At 38.2% G+C, this 25,166-nt stretch overlaps 1 protein-coding gene across 5 annotated transcripts in view; it reads left to right on the top strand.

Annotated features, from left to right (window-relative positions):
* Nucleotides 1-25,166, top strand: part of TBC1D31 (TBC1 domain family member 31) — a 69,890-nt gene that overhangs the window by 28,729 nt on the left and 15,995 nt on the right. For 4 of the 5 annotated variants that reach the window (XR_003568427.1, XM_027854074.1, XM_027854076.1 and 1 more), the window contains exons 11-18: nt 1,628-1,761; nt 8,137-8,270; nt 8,579-8,758; nt 10,183-10,415; nt 11,748-11,900; nt 12,988-13,123; nt 16,099-16,191; nt 20,794-20,934. Coding sequence is in view for 4 of the 5 variants with exons in the window: in XM_027854074.1 (XP_027709875.1) it covers nt 1,628-1,761; nt 8,137-8,270; nt 8,579-8,758; nt 10,183-10,415; nt 11,748-11,900; nt 12,988-13,123; nt 16,099-16,191; nt 20,794-20,934 (1,204 nt within the window). In the remaining variant the exon portion in view is untranslated. The remainder of the gene's footprint in view (nt 1-1,627; nt 1,762-8,136; nt 8,271-8,578; nt 8,759-10,182; nt 10,416-11,747; nt 11,901-12,987; nt 13,124-16,098; nt 16,192-20,793; nt 20,935-25,166) is intronic. The other variant, XM_027854075.1, reaches the window with a different exon arrangement.

The following is a 25,166-nucleotide window of genomic DNA, read 5'->3' as shown; positions in this document are numbered from 1 at the left end:
AAAACCACACTTAAGTTGTAATTCAGTAGGAGCTAGAACCTTGTTCACATGCCTCATGATATCTTATGATTAGAACTCCTTCTTACTCCTATTCTGTGCTTGAGAAAGCATCATATTTCATCCATGTGGTGGAATGCCAGCTTGTATTGTTCTGTGTGTTATCTCTGAATTTGTTGTTCATATTTGCATTAAAGTGTTTTGGTTTGAAAAAGTTCTAATTACGCATCGGGTCACAGACAAAGTAATAGACAAAGTAGGGAATTGTTTCTCCACATATTTTTCAACCTACTTAAAATTTCCTTGTGTTTTGTTAATAGCTTAAAGTTATTTTAAAATGGAGTGGTAGTGTGATGATGTGGATAGAGAGCTGGCCTTGGAGCCAGAAAGACCTGGGTTGAAGTCCCACCACTGACACAGTTTGTCTGTGTGACTCTAGACAGATCTCTTAATTTGTCAGGGCCGCTCTCTAAAACTAGAAATTGCAGAGAAGGTGCCAGTCTGCATTGATAGAGAAGAGAGAGTTTCTTCATCAATGAAAATCACAGGTTCAGGCTCTATCCTTATTCCTATCTTCAGAACAATACTATATACAGCATAGAACTAAAGTCTGTTCTGTAAAGTTTGGATTCAGTTACAGGGCTGCACTTGAGGACCTTGAGGGCCACATGTAGCCTCGAGGCCACAGGTTCCCCACCCCTGGTCTCTTCACTTCTCAGGAACCACATTAATAGAGAGGAGAAGAGTTGCCAGTAATCTAGAATTCTAGCCTTTTGGAGTATAGACTTACTGACACCCACTGCTTCCAGCCTTCTTCTGAATCGTGGCCTTTTGCAGAAGCATTCCATTAGCTGTGTCCAAGGTCCAGTTGGGCAGTGGAGAGGAGGTAACCTTGGGCTCTTATAAATGATCCACCTCACAGTTGGGTAACCAAGCTGACTTGTAATAAGCACAAAATCATAGGCAAAAATTGATGTTCAAAACAACATTTGTAGCAAAAGACCTTAATTTTACTGTTCTTTTCGTTTGTGCTTTTTGAAGCTTTATGAAACTTGTTTTAAATCTCTCCAGTTGTAAGCCCGTCAATGAGTAGCATTGCTGCTTTTCCCTTAACAGAAATATCATCCAAAATAGGATCAGAGACCCTGGAGCTAGAAGGGAACCTAAAAGATGGTCATCTCTTAGACTCACTTTCATATTTTCGTCCTTTTGTGGGAAAATTAAGTACTGAATTACTGACTGCCGCATTTTTGTTTTTTAAGGAAGCAGTGAATGATTTAAAACTTAGAATCCTGGGACTAAAGCTGTTCTTCCAATTAAGATACTAGATTATTCTAAAGTGGCAGGATAGATCCACATCTTTCTAATTTGTAATGGTTTTGTAATGTGTTAACTTTTATTCAGGACCCAACAGCCTGTTGGAAAAATAGCAAAACCTTAGCTTCTCCTATGGAAGTGCTAGATCATATGTATGTTTATGAATCTTCAGATTCATCATTTGGGAGAATACTTCAGAGTAAATTTTTTGCATAAAAAAAAAATCTATTTCAACCAATGTCAAGCATGCTTTTTTTTTTTTTTTAACTCCTGTAAATATTTTCTAGCCTCTTGGGCATTATTTCATTCACAGGACCATGTCTGCATTAGCTCACTGGTCTGCTATCTTTGGTGACACTCCATATCTTCCTCTGTTAGCATTTCCATTCGTAAAATTATTCCAGAACAACCAACTCGTCTGTTTTGAAGTTATTGCCACTCTCATAAGTAAGTAAAAATTTATCAAGTCATTACAATTAAAGAGTGAATTCTTGTACATTTTTTGAAGTGCCTTTTCTCATAGCAATGAAAATATTAACAACGAAGGTAGAAGAAAAAGACTACTCTAGTAGCTAGACCTATAAACTTTCAGTCTGATTAGTTTGAGTTAGGAGTTTGTAGAGAATGACTTTGAGATTTCAACTGTGGACATCTGAAGCCTGTTTGCAGAGAGAAACATCTTTTTTTTTTTTTTTTAATTTTTAGCCAGCTGGGGTTAAGTGACTTGCCCAGGGTCACACAGCTAGTAAGTGTCAAGTGTTTGGTCTGAGGCTGGGTTTGAACTCAGGTCCTCCTGACTTCAGGGCTGGTGCTCTATCCACTGCACCACCTAGCTCCCCAGCTCTTTGCTTTTTCAAATACAAAATTGAATTATCCTTCATGGCACGAAATCTCTGTGACCTTAAGTAATACATCTCTAATAAGGAAGAATTTTCTTTCCCACCAGCAGAATCAGATCAGCCAGATCTGGTCTGTATTACTGCTCAAGTCACTGGAAATACTAGATTTTACTTACAGAAGTGAAAAAAATTGAAATTATGATTTATGTATTTTTGGTGGGAATGAAAAAATGTGATTTCCACATGTAATAGAACTGCTATGTGAGTGTGACACTATGAGGCAGAGTTCGTTGGTTTGTTTTAAACAAATGAAACAAAACTTACATACCCACATGACTGTTCTCACTTTGGGATGTTAGACCCTTTGCCCATTGATGTTGCCAGTTGCTCAGAATATTTTGGGAACTCCTGTTTCATAATTGCCTTTAGAGCCGATTTCATTCTCTTGAGTGGAAACACCATCCCTCATGCAAATTGGCACCTCTTACTTTTTTGTCTTAGGGAGTTTACCAGCTTTAATGATGGGAAATTGTCTATCCTTTGAGGATGGAAGTGATTTTTAGTTATTTCCAAAGCCAAGTTTGATGAATAAGTTATGTGAAGGTCCCTTTGAAAGAAAGCAAGATGTGATTATTGCATTTTGTGAATCATTTCAGTCACATCTGATTCTTTGTGACCCTATCTGGGATTTTCCTGGCAAAAATACTACAGTGATTTGCCATTTATTTCTCCAACTCATTTTACAGATGAGGAGACTGAAGCAAACAAGGTTAAATAATTTTTCCGGTATCACACAGCTAGTAAGTGTCTGAAGGTGTATTTTAGCTCGGGTCTTCCTGACTCTAGGCTGGTGCTCTATTCACTGCACCACCTAGCTGCCCCTGACTATTACATAGTAAGATTATCTTATATGTAGCTCATAAACTGACACAGAAAGAAGTTCCCAAAGAGGAGTTTCCAAGATCTTTTGAACATATGGTATCATAGGGATAAACACCCAGTCTCCCAAGTGACTGCTTTGAAGGATAATACTCACTTGAACATCTAAGTTTGTACTCATGGTATATTCCTCCAGTATCCCTCTTCCCCATGCTGATCTTTATTTAATCTCATTACTTTGTAGTTACCCTAAAGAGCAAGGGGGCCCATGGAATAGGTTGTCAGCTTAATAACAGCCTCCTAACCATCTTCACAGAGCATATCACTGTCGAGAGGACAATCCCATCTATCGGGAGGGGGGGGGAGTGGACAGTGGTGCTTTGGCCCCCACACAGTCTTTTATTCCCTTTTTCTCCTGTCAGCCGTTTCTGCCCACAGGTCTTCCTTCCCTCTGTTGAGCTCTGACTTCTGCTACAACCATTGTAATCAGACCAGAAGAAAAAAATGTTCCAGTAAATATAGAGAAGGGAGTCCTGGCCTAGACTTCAGGGTCACTACACAAGCCACAGCTTAAACTATAGGAAACTATAGAAAATTGACTCGGTGTGTGTCAGGTTCTCCTTTAGTTAAACAACATTCATTTAGTCAGGGGTGCATAACCTGGGATCTCTAAACTTGTCATATATATATATATATATATATATATATATATATAAAAAACTGTATTTCAATCTAATTGGTTTCCTTTGTAATCCTATGTATTTTATGCATTTAAAAGCACAATTCTGAGAAAGGATCCATAGGTTTCACCAGACTTACTGCCAAGACATACACAAAAAAGGGTAAAGAACCCCTGATTCAAGTGGATTTTCCTTTCAAAGTTCATGTGTGTTTTAAAGAGCTGACATAGCTACCTTCTGTGGATCCTTGTCTTAGCGAGCATATTTCACCTCAGAGTACCACCCAAACCCCCTTTTTTTCCCGTTTAAAAAAAATGGGAACTAGTAAGTATATGCTTACTTATTTGGGTATGTAGTTTTGATAACTTGCCCAAATGATGTCCCTTTATTTTCTCTTCTGTTTTGGACCATCCATAAAATTTAGTAGGCCTGTTGACATATTGATCTACCAGGCCCATTTAGTATAGGCTTTAAATAGGAACTATTTTAAATGGACCACTCTGTATATAACAAAAGGAAAAAAATCTAATTAAAGATACATTTGGTACTTTTTGTTAATCATTAGTAATATAACAGAACAAAAGGTTGTAAGGAAATAGGTGGCTTTCAAAGCTACCTGTTTTCATTTAAAATCTTAGACTGCCATCTTGAGATTGTGTTTGGTTCTGACCACTAGGTATTAGAAGACTGATAACCTGGTGTTGAGGAGGGGGCAGCCTCCAGGACGGTATAAAGACTCAAGGCCATGTCACGTGAGAATTGTTTGAAGAATTGGGGATATTTAGGTTGTAGAAGGAGCTTAAGGGTTTAGGAGGAAGTGATGCGAAAGTTAACTTGAAACATCTTGTGTCATTCCACCTTTCTCTATGTGGTATTATTCCTAAACATGTTCTTCGACTTCACTGTGACCTCCAGTCCCTCACTCAACTCTCCTCTTGAATCCTAAGCCTCCTAGTCCTGATCGCTCCTTGCCAAACCTTATCTCTGGATCGTGCTCCCCATCTGCTGAATGGAGCTGAAGAAGTCACGCAACCATGCTCAGAGGCCCATTACAATATATGTTATCTGATCTCACCTGAGGCCTCACTGTAGCAAACCAGTCCTTCTACTAGTCTCTAATTGGTTCTCTGCCCCACTCACCACAGCACCTATTCCAAACCTCCTCTTCTGTCCTCTAGCCCTCCACAGCACTCCCTGTCCCCATCCTGTCAGCTGAGGGCCTCTCATATATCACTGGAAAATGTTGAGGCTGTTCACTGCAACTCCCTCTTCTCTGCTTCTCCTCCTTTCAAATCCCCTTTAATTCATCTCCCACTCTCCTCTCCACCTTCTCTGTTGAAGTGCTAAGGCCAGCTCCTCTACATGTGTCTTTGATCTCATCCCATTTCATCTTATCCAGCAGATTGTCCAAGCTATTACCACCTTTCCTTCTCTCTCTCCCTCTGTCTCTCTTTCATCTTCAGTCTCTCCCTAGATGTCTTGCTTCCTTCCGTGCTGCCCATAAACATACCCAGATCTCTCTCATCCTTAACAAACCCTCACTAGCTCCTACTTTTCTAGCTAGCTGTCATCCTATATCTCTCTTCCCTTCTCAGCTAAAGTTCTCGACAAATCCATCACACGTCATGCCTCTGCTTCTCTCCATGCTCTCTTCTAAACCTTCTGTAATTTGCCTTTAGACCTCATTATCCAGTGTAAACTGTCATCTCCAAAGTTTACAAGGATCTCTTCCTTGCCAAATCTCAAGACATTTTCTTAATCCTCTGTCCATCTTGACCTCTTTGATTCATTTAACACTGTTGACTGCCTCCTCCTGGATATTTACTCTTCTCTGAGTTTTCTTCTCACTTTTCTCTCTCTCTGTCCCTTTTCTACCTGTCTTGACTACTGTTTGGGTCTCTCTGCTTGATTTTCGTCCGTATCACACTTATTGTGCCCTGGGCCCCCCTCCCCTTTTTTTTTTTTTTTTATCATTTCTGTATTCTTATTTGGTGATACCATCAGCTCAGCTCTCTTGGGTTCAGTTACCTATGCAGATGACTCCCGTATTGGTATATCTAACCCTGGTTCTCTTGAGCTCTTGAGCACTCACATCACCAACTCCCTTTGGACATTTTCAGCAGGATGCGCCATAGACATCTCAGTACATTGTGTCCAAAACAGATTTCATAATCCCCTCCGCCCTTGCTCGCGTACATACACACACATATACACACAAACATATCCTTCCCAATAATAAGCTTCCCTATTACTATCAAGGATACTACTGTCATTCCAGACATTCAAGTTCAAAATCTTAGTGGTATCTTCAACTCCTCACTCTCACTTCTCCCCCATATCCAGTCATTTGCCAAAGTTTGTCCTTTCTTTTCCCACAACATCTCATAATATACCCCTTCCTTTCCACTTGCATTGCCACACTCTAGCTCAGGTCTTCTTACCTCTCATCCGGACTCTTGCAGTAGCCTCCTAATTGATTTTCCTGCCTCTAGTTTTATGAGTTTCTCCCCCACCCCCATAGATCCTCCACAGAGTTGCCAAAGTGATTTTCCTAAAGTGTAGACCTAACCACATCACCTTTCCTACTCAGTAAACTCCAGCTGCTGTCTGTTGTTGTTCAGTCGTTCAGTCATTCAGTCATGTCTGACTCTCTGACCCCATGGACTTTACATGCCAGGGTCTTCTATCCTCCACTATCTCTGTCCAAGCTCGTGTACATCGTTTCCATGTTGCTATTTCTCAGATCAAATGTAAGCTCCTCTTTTTGGTGTTTAAAGGTCTTTACAACCTGGCCCTTTCCTCTTGTCTTCTTAATACATGAATCCCCTCCACACACACACCACTTCTTACAATACAAGACACTCAATCTCCTGCTTCCATGCCTTCTCCCTTTTTGGCTCCCTGGCCTTGAACTGTCTCCCTGAATGAACTCTCTCCTCACCTTTGCCTTTTAGAATCCCTGGCTTCCTTTAAGACTGCCATTCAAATGCCGCTTTCTGCAAAAGGCCTTTTCCAGGCTGCCCAGCTGCTAGTGCTTTCTCCTCTAAGATAACTTTGTATCTATTCTGTATCTGTATATATGCCTATTTTATGTACATGTTAATGCCTCCATTAAAATATATGCTCCTTGAGAGCAAGAAAATTTCATTTTTGTTTTTGTATCCCAGCATTTAGTCAGTGCCTAATATGTAGTAAGCTTTAAAAAATTCTTGTTGAGGGATTTATTAATTTGATGGACTGTTACGTGCAAGAGAAATTTGATTCACTTTGTTTGGGCCCAGAGACCGATAGTAGGACTAGTGGGTGGAAATTACAGAGAGCCAGATTTAAGTTCAGTATTTGGAAATTTTTCTATATCATTAGATTTTTGTCTTCCTTGTCCAGTAGAGTTGCTCATCAAAGAAGGTTTTGAATTAGGGGCTAAATAACCACTTAACTAGGGATTTTGTAGATGGGGGAATTTGTGCTTGAGGAATAGCTTTGACTGGACAATGTCCGAGGTGCCTTCCAGCTTTGAGATGCTATGATTCTATGATTTTGATTACTTCTTAATTCAGTACTTCAGAACCCTTTTATTTATTTTTTAATTTAATTCATTATTATTATTTTTTTTTCAGTGTGGGTATTCTCTCCACTGATACTGTTTGCCTGTCCTTTGCTAGGTGGTCCTCAAGAGTGGCTGTGTCCAGAAGATTCATCACCCTGCAGCCAAGCTGGTGATGAACCTCTGGGAACTTTGCTGAACTGATCCTTGGAAAATCATATATATGCACATCAGGAGCTTTCCATTAGGGCAGGATCTGATCAGTGGCATAGGCCTTTCAGGAACCAGGGCCCCCGCTCTTCCCCACCAGGGGGAGGCTTCAGAATAGTGCCTGACTGTGACCAACAGTGTCAGTGTGAGGGCATGGTTTGTATGCTTTATAGCTACATTTTATAAGAATTTCTCCTTCATTTTTTAATTAGCAAAAGGTTTTTTTTTTTAAATCAAATAGCATTTTAAGGTTTGTGTTTTTTTTTGCCTAGGGTTATGAGTGCTGCTGTATCATATTTTTTGCTCCCTTCTTACCCATTGCCTTTTAGAAGTTCAGTGAATTTGCAAAATTTCTGAAGAATGAGAAGCTGTTTAGTCCATTGTTCTAATGCAGAAGTCTATGTCTTCTGTTTTCTGTGCACATGAATGATAATACTTTAAAAGGACATGTCTTAGTCAACTAGAATCATCCAATACATGAAGGGTCTGTGATTTCATTGGTGTGAGGAACGTTATTCACCAAGCAGATCACAATCCATAACTTAGTGTTGGACCCAGACCTTCCTGACTCCAGGCCCCACCCTCTCTCCACTGTCACATGCTACCCCATGATTGCAGAATGTTCTCACAGCTACATGAATGTGATCGTTGTCCTTTTCTTCCTTCGTAGTTAATTGGTGTCAACATTGGTTTGAATATTTTCCTAATCCACCTATCAACATACTCAGTATGATAGAAAATCTTTTGGCCCATCATGACAAGGAACTGCTGCAACACTATATGAACTGTGGGGTGACTGCCCAGGTAAGATGCTCTCTGCTTCTGGGGACCAAAGCTGCCCTTTGTAGTTGACCTTTGCTTGTGGTACACTTTCATAAAACACATCGCAAACCTTACACAGATGTCACTTAATACCTTTTTTTCCACACTTGCCCTAGGACATCAAAAATCCTGTCAGTTTCCAAAACCTAAAGAATAAAAATTACAGAAATTCTTTTGATAACTGTTCACTAGAATGATTTTTGTGTCAAACCAGAATTACTCAGCATTACCAGTACATTCATTTTGAAAGGTACCTGTCAAACTGATAAGCCTTTTCTTATTTATTTTAGTTATATGCATGGCCCCTTCTAGAAACAGTGTTCTCAGAGGTTCTCACGAGAGAAGAATGGCTTAGAGTATTCGACAATGTCTTTTCTAACCACCCTTCATTCCTCCTCATGATCGTTGTGGCCTACAACATCTGCTGCAAGGCACCTTTACTCAACTGTAATCTTAAAGATGACTTTGAGGTACAAATGTGTGGTTTTGTAAATTGAAGCTCTCCATATGTGTGCATCACTTGCCAAAAATAGTCAGGATAACATTGGTTTTTATGGTTTTCACTTTTTTACAATTGAATATCACTTATACTATTTATCCTAATAGAAACTCACTCTATCTCTTGACAGATACAGCATATAATGTTTAATTTTTTTAATTAAAAGTGCTTGTAACCCAACTGAGCATAATAATCATTATATAATACCTTAAAACTTTAAGGCATGTCAGAGAAATAGGCTCAAGAAATGTCCCTCTTTTCACTTTTTAATATTCCTTTTTTTATTAATTTTTTTCATATAACAAGCATTTATTTTCTTGCTCTCCTACCAATCTCCACCCCTGAAAAAAAAAAAGAAAGAAAAAAGAACACTTCTAATAAATACTCATAGTCAAGTAAATCAAAGTTCCACATTGGCCATTTTCAAAAAAGATACCCCATTCAACACTGTGGATGCATCAGGAAGTAGAAAATGGTCAATTTTCTTACTTTCTCCTCAGTCACGTAGAGTCGTGGGTGATCATTGCATTGATCGAGTTTTTCAGTCTTTCAAAATTGTTCATTTTTACAGTGTTCTTAAATAAATTGTTCTGGTTCTGCCCATTTCACTCTGCATGAAGAAATGCCTTGAAAGCAGTAGAGATTGTTGTTGGAAGTTGAAGAGGTTTTTGGTTAAACTGCCTGAATGAAGTTTCCATGATAAAATGTGATCATCTGTTCTGGACATTTATGTCAGTCACACTTAATAAATTAAAGCAGAAGGTTGTCTGCTAGAAAGACTAGCAAAACATGAAAAACTTCTGAGACCTTTAAAGAGCTAATCCTCAAAGGCATCAGGGACTTTTATGTGACAGAAAAGGTTACCATTGTTGTCAGATCATTCATTCTCTGTGGGTACAAGAAATTTTTTCGTTTTAATCATAAAAATTATTTTCCTCCAGGTCATGTTTTTGGTTAGGAATCATCTTGCCTTATGGAAATATTATTTGAAGTCTTAGTTTGGGACCCATGTAGATATTAAGAAAAGCATTGTCCTTCCTGGAAAAATTTCCTATTGAAAATAAACTTGTTTGATTTTTTTTTTATTAATTTATTTTAAACTTAAATACACAATAAGAAAGGAAAAAAGCGTTGCCATGTGCACAGCAGAATATAAGAGAGGATTCATAATAGACAGCAATAAATTTCTGTTTCAAGAAAGCCTCTATAATAAATATAACAAATTGTATTCAGAGCTGTCCATCTTTTCTTTGCTTTCTTGTAAGTTTTCTTTTGTTCTCTACTGTGCACTTTCCAACTTGGTTCTTTTTTGATTTTTTTAAACAATCGTGTATATCACACTATATAACTACATTCACAAGATAACCTTATATTTAAAAGAATTTTTTCTTACAGTATTTTTTCCACCATCGTAATAACCTGGATGTAACAGTTGTAATTCAAGAAGCCTATCGCCTCATGCTTTGTACTCCAGTTGATATTCATCCAGAGACCATGCTTGATGACTTTGTCCCTCTGACAAAAAGCCAATACCCAATCTTTAATAAGTATCCCAAATTCATCGTGGACTATCAGACTCAAGAACTAGAAAGGATAAGGAATGATGAACTGGAATACTTAAAAGAGAGGTAATCATAGAATAATAACAACCGTAATAATAATAATAATGATAATTGAAAACATTTTAATAGCCCTTTTAAGGTTTGCAAAGTTCTTCATTATATATGTCATCTCATTTGTTGTGAAGGGAAAATCATGGTAACTTGTCTTTTGTAAGTTGCGTATGTTATGAATATAAACAAGGGTTATTCATAAGAACACGTTTAGAAACGAGTTTTTTAACCTTTTTTTTTAAAGCTGGCGAAGGCCATCTGTTGTTGCAAATCTTAATATTTTTCAAGTTAATGCCTAAAGGGCTATAAAACTGTGCATACTCTTTGATCCAGCAATACCACTACTAGGTCTGTATCCCGAAGAGCTCATAAAAAATGGAAAAGGACCCAGATATACAAAAATATTTATAGCAACTCGTTTTGTGGGGTGGCAAAGAATTAGAAAGTAAGGGGATACCCATCAATAGAGGAATGGCTGAACAAGTTGTGGTATATGCATGTAATGGAATACTATTGTGCTGTAAGAAATGATGAGCAGGCAGATTTCAGAAAAACTGGAGAGACTTATATGGAGTGATGCTGAGTGAAGTGAGCAGAACCAGGAGAACGTTGTACACGATAACAGCAACATTGTGCAATGATTGACTATGATAGACTTAGCTCTTCTCAGCAATATAGTGATTTAAGACAATTCCAAAAGACTCATGATGGAAAATGCTGTCCACATCCAGAGAAAGAACTGTGGAGTCTGAATGCAGATAGAAGCATACTGTTTTCAGGGTTCTTTTGTTTTTTTTCTTTCTCATGATTTTTCCCTTTTGGTCTTCTTTCACAACATGACTAATGTGTAAATATGTTTAATGTGATCGTACATCTGTACCTCATCAGATTGCTTGCCGTCTTGGGGAGGGCATAGGAGAGAGAGGGAGAAAAAATTTGGAACTCAAAATCTTATGAAAGTGAATGTTGAAAACTATCTTTACATGTAATTGGAAAAAATAAAATACTGTTAAGTGCAAAAATATTTTTCAGTTTGGAATTTATCAGGAAATGTTTTTATTTGTTCTTGTTGCACTTTTGATTTAAAGACGACTTGCAGTGAAAAAAGATCTGAAATTTAAAAAATATACTACTTAATGCTTTGAGAAAGCATTTTCTGAAGCATTTTAAATTTTTTATTTTGTTCTGGACATAACCTTAGTGTCCAACCAAATCAGGCCTCTCTCATGGTAAAATAGTAAATTTTTACAATCATTGTAAAAATTTTTAAGAGCAAAGGGCCGTTTGGTTGATCTTGATCTTTTGATTTCATTTTTTATAACGGTATGGGGAATTGTTTTAACTCAGGCAGGCAGTCCACGAAATGGAAGCCGAAGTAAAGAGACAGAAAGATGAAGATGAAGTTTGGTACCAGAAACAGGAGCTGCTGCGTGAGGCTGAGAACAAGAGGAGGGATATTCTTCTGGAAGAGGAGAAGAAGCTCATAGAACAAAGAGATAGGTACATGCTAGGACACTGCTTTCTTGTTGCCTATGCAAGAGCAGGTTTCGTTATCTTTTACTTTTTTTTACTGTTGAACTAGAAATTCAACAGCATTTAGCATAGGAGCATTCTGGTTAAGTATTTGATTTCCATATACATTTATACCATGCAGGGTTTGGCCAAGTGTCAAATAAATAGGATATAATAAAGCCCACTTTATACTAAAACTTCTCTGAATATAAATTAATTTTTCTTTGATTATTTGAAAGACAGTGCAGTTTTTTGTGTGGCCACAGAGCCATCCATCATCATGAACATCTGTGGCTTTATTGACAAATCACAAAAGTTCTGGTTAATAGAATTCTAGATAAACCAGCTCTCACTGGTTTATTTCATTCAAATTCTGTGTAACACCATCTTGTTGGTTTTGTTTTATAATAGCACATATGTGTCTTAAAAATTTTTTCTTGACTATGTAATGCCTTCCATTATGCTATTCAGAACTTGTCTTTTGAAAAAGGCCTCCTTTTAGTAAACTGCCTCTTTGTACACACAAATTTGAAATTCAAAATATCTGTTAATTAAAATTGTTGAGAGTGGGTTAATTGGAGTTGTGAAGTATGCTTTGATTCCTATTCTGTAGTGGTGGCTTAAGTTTATTTGCAATATGAATTTTTTCAAAATGTAACCATTGAGTTGAGCCATTGGCTTCCTTTTAATAAATGCTAAAAACAAAACCAAATGCTGCTGAAGCTAGCCTGGTACAAAATGTCACATTATTTTTTTGAACAAAAGTTAGAAATGGGTTTTTATTTGTTTAAAACAATTAGGGTAACAGACTTAACAGAGGAACTTTTGAGTATGAAAGAGATGGTCAATGGCACATGGGCAATTTTTCTAGTCCTGGTGAATTCAGGCTTGTTTTGTCATTGTGAAGCTTTCATTTCCCCTGTTGTAAACACAGCTGTGGAACAATGGAACCCATTAAACGGAAAGTAGATGAGAATAGGTGAAGGCCAGCTGTTGTTGTGAAACTTAATATTTTTCAATTTAGTGCTATATTGGGAAAGATTTTATTTGTTCTTGTTGCATTTTGGATTTAAAGACTACTTGCAGTGAAAAGAGATCTGAAATTAAAAGAAATACAGCTCCTTAATGCTTCGAGAAAGCGTTTTCTGTGGAATCAGCTGGACCAACGTGAAATGGAACTGAGAAGACTAGATGATGAAATTCATAGAAAGGTTTGTTATTCTTATTTTAGTAACTTTTCCCTGAGGAGTTGTTATGTGCATCAGATGACTGACACATTCTCTCAAGAGAATTGGAGCAAGACAGTAATTCCTTTTTTTTAAAATTATGTGTGGAAAATGTCCATCTCTACTAGGATACCTTATACAGCCAAACAGTAACCCTTATTTTCTGACTCCTTTTGTCCTAATCTTTGAATATTTTCCTTTTGGCATTTCTAAGGTAAAACATGTTCTATTTCAATATTCAGTACACTTGAATATCATTTACTTTAATATAAACAGTAAAATTATTATATTAATTATTAATTTATTCAAATTATTTTGTGAGTTTTGAAACAAATTTTATTTCTCATATCTTTGAAGTGTGGAATAATGTGTATCTTCTCTCTAATATTAATAACCCAAAGACTGAGAAATTAGGTCTTAATTTTGCTCATCCACAGAATAGTTGTTGCTAGAGATTGGTTTGTTTATTTTCATTACTAAAAATATTCCCATTTCCTATTTTGAGGAAAATGTATATACAAACCAACAGATTTCCAAATAAGAAAACATTCTGCTATCTTATGTAAGCCATATAGAAAAGTTGTATCTTGTACTGTGTCCTCAAGACCAGGCCATTAGGACTTTTAGGGATACTAAGGATATAAAGCAATTCCAAAGGTACTGCATGGAATGCCTTATCTTTCCTCTTCAGTGTGCTCATATGGGAAACAATTATAGGGACTTAATTCTTGATCTAATTTCAGGAATCTGGTGTGTGAGCTGATTCACTTGACCTCTCTCTTGACCTCCTGTCTCCCATCCTCAAATGTCTGTTGGGCATCTTGAACTTATAAAATGACTTGTAGAACTTATAAAATGTGTTGTAGACATTTAAACTCATCATGTCCAAATGAATTTGTTATTGCCTCTCGCCCCCTCCACCTGCAAATCCTCCCTCTTTCTAACTTCCCAATTACTGTTGGGTACCACCATCCTCCCAGTCACTCAAGCTTACAACCTCGATGTCATCCTCAACGCCTTACTCTCATTCCCGCAACCCCCAATCCAATCTGTTGCCAGGACCATGTCAATTTCACCTTTATGATATGTCCTGTATATTCTCCTTTTGGTCCTACAATACTCCCACCACCCTAGTGCAGGCCCTCATCACTTTACACCTGTACTAATGAAATAGTCTGGCGTTGGTCTTCCTTTCTCCATTCCATCCTCCATTCAGCTGTCAAATTGATCTTTTTAAAAACCAAGTTTGACTATGTCTTCCCCTGATTCAGTGAACTCTATTGGCCCCTGGGATCAAAGATAATATACTCTTACTTTTAAAACCTTCTATGCCCTGGCTTCCTCCTATCTTTCCAGTCTTCTTACTCCTTACATACACCCCACCTCTCACCTGCTGTGTACTTTGCAAGCCATTGACATTGGCTGCCTTGCTCTTCCTCCCACGAGGTTCTCCATCTCCCTGTTTGGGACAGTTTTACAGGCTGTCCCCCAGGCCTGGAACTCTCCTCCCTCATCAGTGCCATGTCACTTCCCTGGCTTCCTTCAAGTCTCAGCTAAAATTCCACCTTCTACAAGAAACCTTTCCTGATTGCCCTTAATGATAGGGTCTTACCTCTGTTGATTATCTCCAGTTTATCTTGTATGTATCTGGTTTGTACATAGTAGTGATCCCCAGTTACACTGTGAGCTCCTTGAAAGCAAGGACTGTCCTTTTCTTTTCTTTGTATCCTTTGTGCTTAGCACAGTGTCTGGCACATAGTAGGCACTTAGGCTTGTGGACTTACTGATAGAATAGGAGAGAGTGCCCTCTGAGTCTTAGTAGAGTTTTTAGCTTTAATTACTTCAGAAGTATAAATGCTACAAACTTACCAAACGAGTTTGACAGAGTAATTATTTTAAATATTAGAATATTGATGTTTCTTATTAAAATTCAACATAACCACCATCTTTTGCTATGTATCACTCTAGTCTATTTTCAAACCTTGTTAGAATTTATCAGCTGCTGCCCAGTGACTGAAAAGACCGCATTTATAATCCTGGCCTTAAGATCATTCCAAGAATAACGTTTTGATACCCTACGGTACAGTACAGTTTGGACATGACCCCACAAGAAATAGCCTAGTGGAGAACGATCAGGTGACCACACAGGAGACCTCCTCTACTGACCATTGGTCTCAAAAAGTGTCATCCAGAAACCACTGCACACGCAATGCATAACAAAAGGGTGCCCTGTCTTGTTAAAAAAAAAATATTCAAAATTTACAAAACTAAGCATAAACAAAAATCAAATAATTAAACCTTCAAATATTATTGGTAAGTTCAGGGGCAGCTAGGTGGTGCAGTGGACAGAACACCGACCCTGAAATCAGAAGGACCTGAGTTCAACTAGCTGTGTAACCAAGGCAAGTCACTTAACCCCAATTGCCTAAACATACACACATATATATATACATATATAGATAGATAGATAGATATAGATAGATATAATAGATATACTATAAAAGCTGGTGAAATGATCACGATTGGGTACAAGAAATTCAAACCTAGAGTTATATGTGCCAAACATTAGGATATATTGATTTTAAAAGTTTCCATAGATAAAACCAGTAAGATTAGACAGCTCAGGTTAGAGCAGCTGAGATTTCAGATTGTTCCACTTGTCCCAACTTATAGTGATAGTTACAGAAATGATAAGAATTACCATCTGTTCTCGTGAGCTTCAGCAATGAACAAATGGTAATAGTTTTTCTCTTTTAATTTAAGAGACAACTTTAAATGAAAGATTATTCACAGTAAAATCTGTGAGTAATGTTTTTAATGTCTCATTTAGGCACCTATTTATTATCATTGTACTCACTTTCATAGTGTGAGTGTTTATGAAATTATTCGAGAATGCTTAGCCCTAAGATGAAAGTATTTTGCAAATTTGTCATTTAACACTATGTGGTGTTCTGCTGTAGATATCTTTGAGAGATGAAGAAGTCGCAACTACAGCCAAAGAAGTAGAATTACAAAGGTTGGAAATTGAAGTCCAAAGAAGACTCTTAGAACAGGTATAAATTAACTCTTGAAAATATGATAAACATCCGGCTTTGAGAAATCTCATATTAGTCTAGGTCAGTTCACTGTTGGTTGCAGCATTTTAATTCCACACTGACTATGAATTAGATTTTTAATTCATGTTGGGGCTCAGCAGTGGGTATGTGGCCGCTTAAATTTTTAGTCCTTTGATTTGGAATTCATGATGATGGAAGGTAGGTTGAAGTTTATCTTTATGCTTTCTGTGAAAGAAGGATATGTTGTAAGAGAATTAATGGTATGATTATTGAAAGAACTCATTTTTTAGGAGTTTAACACATGAATTTCATGCAAGTGAAGTTCACAAAATAGCCTGCTTATTAAATATTAATACAATAAAACCTCTAATTCAGATTAATGAATGGAAAGTAAGGGTGGTTTTATTTTGTTTTTGTTGTATTTTCATTTAAATTTTTTTTATCATGAATTTAATGAACACTAGAAAAGGGAGCATTTCCATATACAAAGTAGTACAGAAAAAAGGATTATACATGAAACCATGAATTTCCATCTCAAGATGTTACTTTCAAAGTTGTCCTAATTTGTTCTCCGAATTCCCTTTTGTTCTCTTCTGTCCATTTTTAAAGATATTTGTCACCTCTTTATTTATATTCTTCTTTTGTTTTTGACATTATCATCAGCATTAGTTACCCCTGCCCTCCTTCAAATAATAAGGGATTATCCATGTAACAAGTTATGATTAAATCAAAAATGCATACATTCTTCTTGTGAAAAATTTTTTGTCTCGTTCTGTACATCTCCCCTTTAACAAGAGTTAGGTTATCATCCTTTTATAAATTCTATTGTATTTTTTGTCTTCATAGATCTAAATCTTTACCTGAATTTTTCCCTTTAAAAAAACAAACAAACAAATTTTTATTTTTAAAAAGTACATTTCTGACAAGACTTAAGTATTCTTCTAAGGACCGATCTAACAGAATTTTATCACCATCAATTGACAGTGAGGTGATGGAACTGTTTTACTCATAAACTATCCAGGAAACAAAGAAAAATAAAAACCAGCTTTTAGCTATGTGTGACTGACCTCTTTCTACTTCCACAAAGATGGTGGTGAAGTGGTAGAAAGGGTGCAAAAACTCACAAAGTTTTTAATGGTCTGTAGATACTGTTTAACTGTTGGTATTCCAAGTCTGAGAACTTTGTCCTGTGACCAACAAATTGACATTATTGTTAGAACAACTGAATGGTAATAAATGATTTTATTCTTGATATAAAATCAGAAGACAAAGAGAAATTGCAGCTAAATGGAAGGATGTTTCCCAAGCTTTCCTTGGAGAGAAAAGCAAAAAAAACTGGTAGAACTATTATGGGTCCATCATTTCATGAGACACTTAGTCTTTTCACTTGTATAAGCAGAAAGGCTTCCATGAATGTGACTGTGGTTTAACATACCAGCATCTGTCACAGAGGATAAAGGGGTCAAGAAGTTCTGCAAAGTGCTTGAAGAGATCTTTCAAATCAATTTGACATAGACTTTGATACTCGGTGACTATAATGTGAAGGTGGACACGGGGGAAGATGTTACTGAAAAGCATTTTGGAAGATATGACTCAGATGTGAGAAATGAAAGAGGCCAAAGGCTTTATTCAGGTTGGTTATTCAGAAGCTTCACATCTGCATATTCCAAATATTTTTTCCTGAAGAGAGTGAGAAGGTGCTGGACACAGCCAGCACCAAATGACATCACAGTGCAGCACTGACTGTCTGCATCGTCTGTCTGTGACTAGGTAGAGCCAAGGTCAAAATCAGGGTACGAGTGAGGGTAAAGTGAGAAGACAACCCTGCATTCAGTCACCACAGCTTTAATCCTCACTTAGTCCAATGAGTCATTGATGCTGGGAAAATGGGAGATGAAAAACGAAGGCATTGATCTTTATTGTTGCTGTTTGTTGCAAAAGTTTAACCAACATGAAGCAGTTGTGACACTGAGGCAGAAAGAGCCCTGAAACTGTCAGAGCCGCCAAATGCTTGTTCTCCTAGCCAGTTAGAGAGATATGGCAACCCTAGTTTAGATTGCCTGTGCATCCATAAAGCACGCTGGAAGAAGATGGCAAGGAGATTGTGAACAGAATTCCCCAGACAGTTTGGCATGAGACCACGTGTCTAGGGCAGTCCCCGGTACATAGCGAGCCCTTACTGCTTGTTAGATTGAATTGAACTGAGCCGCATCATCCCAAGAACATCCCAAGATGAAACTGGCAGGAAGACAACAAACAGAGAAAATGGAAAAAGTGTGTCAATGTTTCTACAACAAATCTATTTTATTTATGACATTTGGACCCAGTACCTCAATCCCTGATGTACTGAAGTATGGAAAAGAGGCTGAACCCAAGTAAGTGCACTTGGAGAAGATTGTCCTGGAGACAATATGATCTTGAAAAAATTGAGCATTAGTTTTCTAAGATAGTTCAGGGAGGGGAAGAAACTAAAAGAATGGAAGAAGTCATGGCTGATTTTAATAACAAAAAAAGGAACTGAAGATAACTCATTTGTCACTGAGGTGCCTGTGTTCCCATTTTTATAAAATCTCTGAGAATGACTCATATATTTTGAAGGTATTCTAAATGGAGGCAAAAAAGAAGGGGCCAAACAGTCAACAAGCATTTATTAAATGTGTATTGCGTACCAGGCACTGTGCTAAGTGCTGGGAATATAAATACAAGCGGAAAGAAAGATCACCCCTGCCCTCAAGGAGTTATATTCTGAAGAGGGAAGACAGCACATAAAAGGGAACTGAAAAGGGAGAGAACAGTGGTGAAGGTACCTAAAGTGGTGGCGTGGCAGAAAAAGTCCAGGAGTAGAGTCAGCAGTGCAGCCTGGAGAGAAATGAAGACATTATTGGCCTGGGACAGACACCTCTTTAAATTGGACATTCTAGAAGGAATCGGACCATCAGAAGGCAGCGAGCACTTACATGTGAGAAGTAGTCCAGGGGCCAAGTGAACTTTCATAGTGAAGAGGTTTCTGTGGCATAGTAGACAGTCTTACGGAGGTGAGTCAGCAGAGCAGCCTACATCATTTTCTGCCATAGACCACATTTTTGCAGACACAGTTGACTGAAAGGAGAGGAATAGAAGATCCCTGGGGTTCTATTATTTTGTTGATTACAAAGCTGTATTTTACTTAAATCAAATTACAACTGGAAGGCTTTCTAACAAGGATCTTGTGTATATGCTAAGTTCATACAAAATTACTTGGTGAATGGATCACAGAAATAACTGCGCAATGGCTTTCCAGTCATTAACTTCAAATGAGGCACAAGATGGAGGCGTGTGCTCACTAAAGGTGTTTACCACTTTCAGGAAGGGTGTCCTATGCAGGGTCCAAATGGAAGAGAGGAAGTATTCCCTATTGATGGTGTGATTCTCCAGATTATCTTTTTCATGGATAACATTGTGCTCCTTGCACAGTGTCATCATGAATATTTAAGCAGTTGGACCAACAATTATTTAATCAAGAAAAACTAAATGAATGAAATTTCCTGTGAATAAAGTGACTTAGATATCCAGTTGCATGGCCTTTCTATTAAGTTAATAGTCGACAAACTTTTATTAGGTGTCTACTATGTGAGAGGTACTATGCAATACATCATTACATTTATCTGGAACAGGGACTACTGGTAAATAGTAAATTGAACTTCTAATTGGATAACAGTAAGGAATTGCAAGTGCTGCATTGCATTTGGGAAATTGTGCAGTGCTTTCAGCAATCCTGGTCAATCAACAAGCATCATTGAGTGCCTGGGACAGAGGAGGCATTTAATAAATGCTTGTTGACAGATTGACTACCATATTCCAAGCTCTAACCTAGGCACTCCCCCTTGGCACATAAAATTCATCTTCTGAACACATTCTTCCCATAATACATTACAGTTGTAAAGCTTGGAACACCACAGACTCCAAAGTAATTGAAATCATGGGTAGCTCAAAGGGCAATGGAAAGGTACACTGAAGTACTTTGCTCGCAGTGACCTGCTCTCAAGAAGCGGCAAAGCTCCCAGTGCAGAGGGCCACTTGAACCAGATTAAAGTGTGGTTGGGAAATGTTTAACAAAATTTTAGAAATACAGTACAACACTGGATGTTAATTTGAGGTTTTCTAAGTCAAAATAAGGCCAGTTCTATTCGAGTTCTGCACTACTGACAGCTTGTCAGCAATCAGATGTATGATTGGTGAAAGAGGTGGGCCTGTCACGTAGCTATTTCAGTGGAAAACAGATGGACAGCCTTAATGGTTCTCCAGTGCTCTCAAAATGTAAAACGATCTAGACACAAGGTGTCTGTCACATTGGGTAGAATGTAGAGAATCTCTGGGAGAACGTTACAAGAATTGCATAGGATGAGAAAGCAAGGATGAACTGTGACGTCCCAGGTGGGAAGGACTAGCCACATTACTTCACTTACCCCACAGATCCACTGGAGGCTAAGTGGGGATAGTTTGGGTCACTTTTTTTATTCTACCGTATATATTGAAGTCATATCAGTACAATTAAAGTCGTATAGGTGAGATGATTACCAGATGTATTTTAAAAAGATTGATTATTCAAACTCTTTGCAGCAACTTGCTAAAAATGAAGAGGTCGCTACACAAGAAATGAAAGAAGATCTCAATAACTATAGAAGAAAGATTGACCTGGAAGAGCGCAGGTTTCATAAAGCAGTAGAAAGGAACGAGTGTCAAAGCCTGAAAACGCACAAGGTAAGAATGTTTCTTCTGTGCCATCCTTTCAGTCATAAAGCATTTATTACACAACAGTTAAGAGCTGGGCACTGGGCTGGGTGCTGGGCACACAAAGATAAAAAGGAAACAGAAATAGCCCCTGCCTTAGATACAGAGTGATTTGTGGGGGAAGGCAGTAGGAAAGGCCTCATGCTGAAGGTGGTGCTTGAGCAAGGCTTTCGAAGAAAGGAGGGATGCAGGTGAAGAAGGAGGGCATTCCAGGCATGGGCAATGGCCTGTGCAGAGGCAAAGAGGACGGATGGGAGAGGCTTGTTTGTGGAACAGCAAGATTATTTGTTGCTATTCTCATTTTCTCCAGAATTTTAAGATTGAATGAATGGATAAATAATCATGTATTAAATGCTTACTTGGGCAGCTAGGTGGTGCAGTGGATAGAGTGCCAGCCCTGGAATCAGGAGAATCTGAGTTCAAATCTGACCTTTGATACTTATTAGCTATGTGACTCTGGGCAAGTCAGTTAACCCTGTTGGGCTCAGTTCCTCATGAGTAACCTTAACTGGAGAAGGAAATGGCAAACCACTCCAATATCTTTGTTAAGAAAACCCCCAAAAATGGGGTCACGGGGAGTCGAACATGTTTGGAACAACTCAACATCAATAATGTGCCAGGAATTACGGTAAGCAGCAGGTATAGCAACACACAAATGAGACAGTCTTTGCTTCAAAGGGCTTACACTGTATAATAGGAAGAGGCAGCATGTTTAGGGAACTGGTGGCCAAGGAAGGGAGCTTTCATCTGGTCAGTTACAGGGATGGTGAGTCGATCCATGGATCAGCTGATGTACCTTTTCCAGAAGCAGTGGTTGTGTTGATGTGATTATTGTGCCCAAGCTAAGAGGGGAAAAGTGGAGTGGGGAGGAACATGTGCGATGGAAAAACTGATGGCAAGATGGTGGCATCATGGAGATACAATTCCAGCCCTTACAGAAGAAGTTACAGTTCTCCATCACAGTGTTTCATGACCCTTTGGTGTGGTTGTCCCGGTGTAACCAGCAGCCATTATGAACTCTCTCCCAATTTAATAGTGATTATTTGCCATTTCTTAAAGCTCCAGTATAGTAAACATTTCTGAATTATCTGTTATATGCCAAGAACTGTACCAAGCACTGGGGATACCAATAAGAAAAGAAGAAAGAGTCTAATGGGTGAGATAAAACGCAAAAGCTGGGGGTGGGATGGGGTGTACACCAGAGGGTACTTGGAACAGAGATGTGATAATGACAGTGGAGTGGAGACCAAGCAGAGCAGCTGGTGGTGAAGGAAGAAATGGCTGCGATTCGGAGCCCTCTAGGGCTCCACCATCATGAGACCCCCACGTGATGGCCCTTCAGATCCTGTTCAAATTGCTAGAAGAAAGAGAAGTTAGAATCACAGAATTTCAGAGTAAGAAAGGACTTTGTTGGTCATCTTAACCAATCCATACTTGAGGAAGATCCCCTATTATTTTGACATGTCCCACAAATGGTCATCTAGCCTTGCTTAAAGACCTCAACTATGGAGCACTCACTACTTCTGGAGGAAGCTGGAAGCTCTTTCTACTTTAGCTACCTCTAGTTGTAAAGGAGTTTCCCCTTATGTCAACCCTAAATTTGTCTCTTTGCAACCACCCCACTGCGCTTGTTTTGATCTTTAGAACCAAACGGAAAAAAAATCTAATACCTTTATCCTTTGGATGTTTGAAGACAGCTGTCATGTGCCTCCCCTTCAAAATATTCTCTTCTCCAGGATAAATACCCCCATTTCCTTCCACTGGTCCTCATGTGACATGAACTTGATGCTTCTCCTCATCCTGGTCACCCTCTTTCAGACACTTCAGTTCATCATTGTCCTGCCTAAAATATATTCTCAAGAACTGTACACAATCCTAACAGTTCTGAGCAAGGAAGAGTATAGTCTAACCATCACTTCCCTAGAAGCACTGTCTGTCTTATTTAGCCTAGGATCATATTTGCTTTCTTGGCTTCTTTCGAGGCACGGGGTGGTGCAGTGGATAAAGAGCTGGGCCTGGAGGCTGAAAGACTTGAGTTAAAATCTGGCCTTGGATACTTACTAGTTGTGTGACCCTGAGCAAGTCACTTAACCTCTGTCTGTCTCAGTTTTCTCAACTGTAAAATGAGAATGATAATAATAATACCCATCTCCCAGGGTTGTTGTGAAGATCAAATGAGATAGTAGTATTTGTAAAGTGCTTTGCAAACTTTAAAGTGCTGTATAAACTCTAGCTATTGTTGGTTGCCATATCACATACTTTTGACTTATTGACTCATAGTTAACTAAAACTTCCAGGTCTTTTTTAGACAATCTGCTCACTAGTCATGTCTCCCCCATCTTACGCTTGTGAAGTTGTGGTGTCTTTTAACCTGAATGTAAAACTTTACATTGGGGATTTTTTTACCTGGGATCCGTGAAGTTGGGTTGGTTTTTTTCTGTTGGTTGTTTGTTTTTTTGTTTTTTATGATTTTCTTTTGTAATCTTATGTATTCATCGTATTTGCTTAAGAACATGATTTGGAGAAGCTCCATCCGCCTGCCCAAGGGGTCCGTGACACAAAAATTGATCAAAACCCTGGCTGTACATTTGTTTTTGTATAATTTCTTTTTTTGCAGTTTATTTTTAAATTTTTATTTTTTCCCAGTTACATGTAAACAAAAAAAAATTTTAACATTTCTTTTTTAAATTTTGAGTTCCAGGGGGCAGCTAGGTGGCACAGTGGATAGAGCAGCAGCCCTGGATTCAGGAAGACCTGAGTTCAAATCCAGCCTCAGACACATAACACTAGCTGTGTGACCTTGGGCAAGTCACTTAACCCCATTGCCTAACACCCCCCCCCAAAAAAATAAAAAAAAACTTTTGAGTTCCAAATTTTCTCCCTCCCCCTTCCTTGATAAGGCAAGTATTTTAATATAGATTATACATGTACAGTAATGCAAAACATTTCCATAACCATATTAATTCTATATTGCAAAAGAAAATGCAGACCAAAAATAGTTAAGAAAGTATGCTTCAACCTGCATTCAGACTCCATCAGTTCGTTCTCTGGAGGTCGATAGTGCTTTTTATCATAACTCCTTTGGAATTGTCTTAGATCTTTGTATTGCTGAGAATAGCTAAGTCATTCACAGTTGTCATCCTTACAATATTGCTGTTACTGTCTACAGTGTTCTCCTGGTTCTGCTCATTTCACTTTGTGTCAGTTTATGAAAGTTTTCCCAAGATGTTCTGAAATCACAATCATATAGCACAATTTGTTCGGCCATTCCCTAATTGGTAGGTATCCCTTTAATTTCCAATTCTTTTCCACCACAAAAAGAATTTGTGTTAAATTTTTATCTTATTTGGCTCCATGTTTTGGCTTGTCAAGATCATTTTAAATACATACTCCCCTTCAGTCTGTCATCTGTCTCTTCCAGCTTTGTGTTACCTGCAGATCTGATGTTTCTCCTCTGTGCCTTTATCCAGCAAAATATAAATATATTTAATAGCATAGAACTAAGTACAAATGCTGGTCTACTACTGGAGACTTGTTAGCTGCTCATGACTGCTCTTTGGGTAAAATATTCAACCACCTTAGAATCCATCTATGGGTGCTGTTGTCTGGCCCGTATATTTATTTTCACAAGAATAATGAGAAAGCCTTAATAAGATGCTTTGCTAAGATGTGGTAAACTGTATCTTCATCATTTCTCTGATCTCTCTGTCAAGTTGGGTAACCCTGTGTGAAAGGAAGTGGGGTTCATCTGGCTTTTCTTGTGCTGGATGAAGCCAGACAGGCTCTTTGTGATCACTCCTCTAGAAGTTCATTAATCATCCCTTTAACAAATATGTTCTAGAATTTTGCCATGTGTCAAAGCCAAGTACTTAGGCCTGTAGTTTATAGATTCCATACTCTTTTTTTGAAACCCAGAACACTATGTGCCCTTCTTCAGTCCTCTGTTATTCTTTACAGTCTCTCAGGGATCCCCAACTGTGGCTTAGCAGTCACGTCTACCAGTTGTCTTAGTACCTGACAGTATAGCCCATCTGGGTCTAATCTGGGACACAGTTTTATAATACAAATTCTCTAAACGTAAAGGAAACCGAACTTTCTTTGTTAGTAATGACATCCTTTTATACTTCTGTGCTGTAGCTAGCACATTCAGAACCAAGTTTAGAAATGTGCTTTGGAAAGAGTGATTGTGCTATTTCATTACC

This window comes from Vombatus ursinus, unplaced genomic scaffold, assembly GCF_900497805.2.
Source record: "Vombatus ursinus unplaced genomic scaffold, bare-nosed wombat genome assembly UNPS02010284.1, whole genome shotgun sequence".
Lineage (NCBI taxonomy): Eukaryota > Metazoa > Chordata > Mammalia > Diprotodontia > Vombatidae > Vombatus > Vombatus ursinus.
Note: the sequence above shows the minus strand (reverse complement) of the source record. Positions and strands in the feature narration are given on the sequence as shown.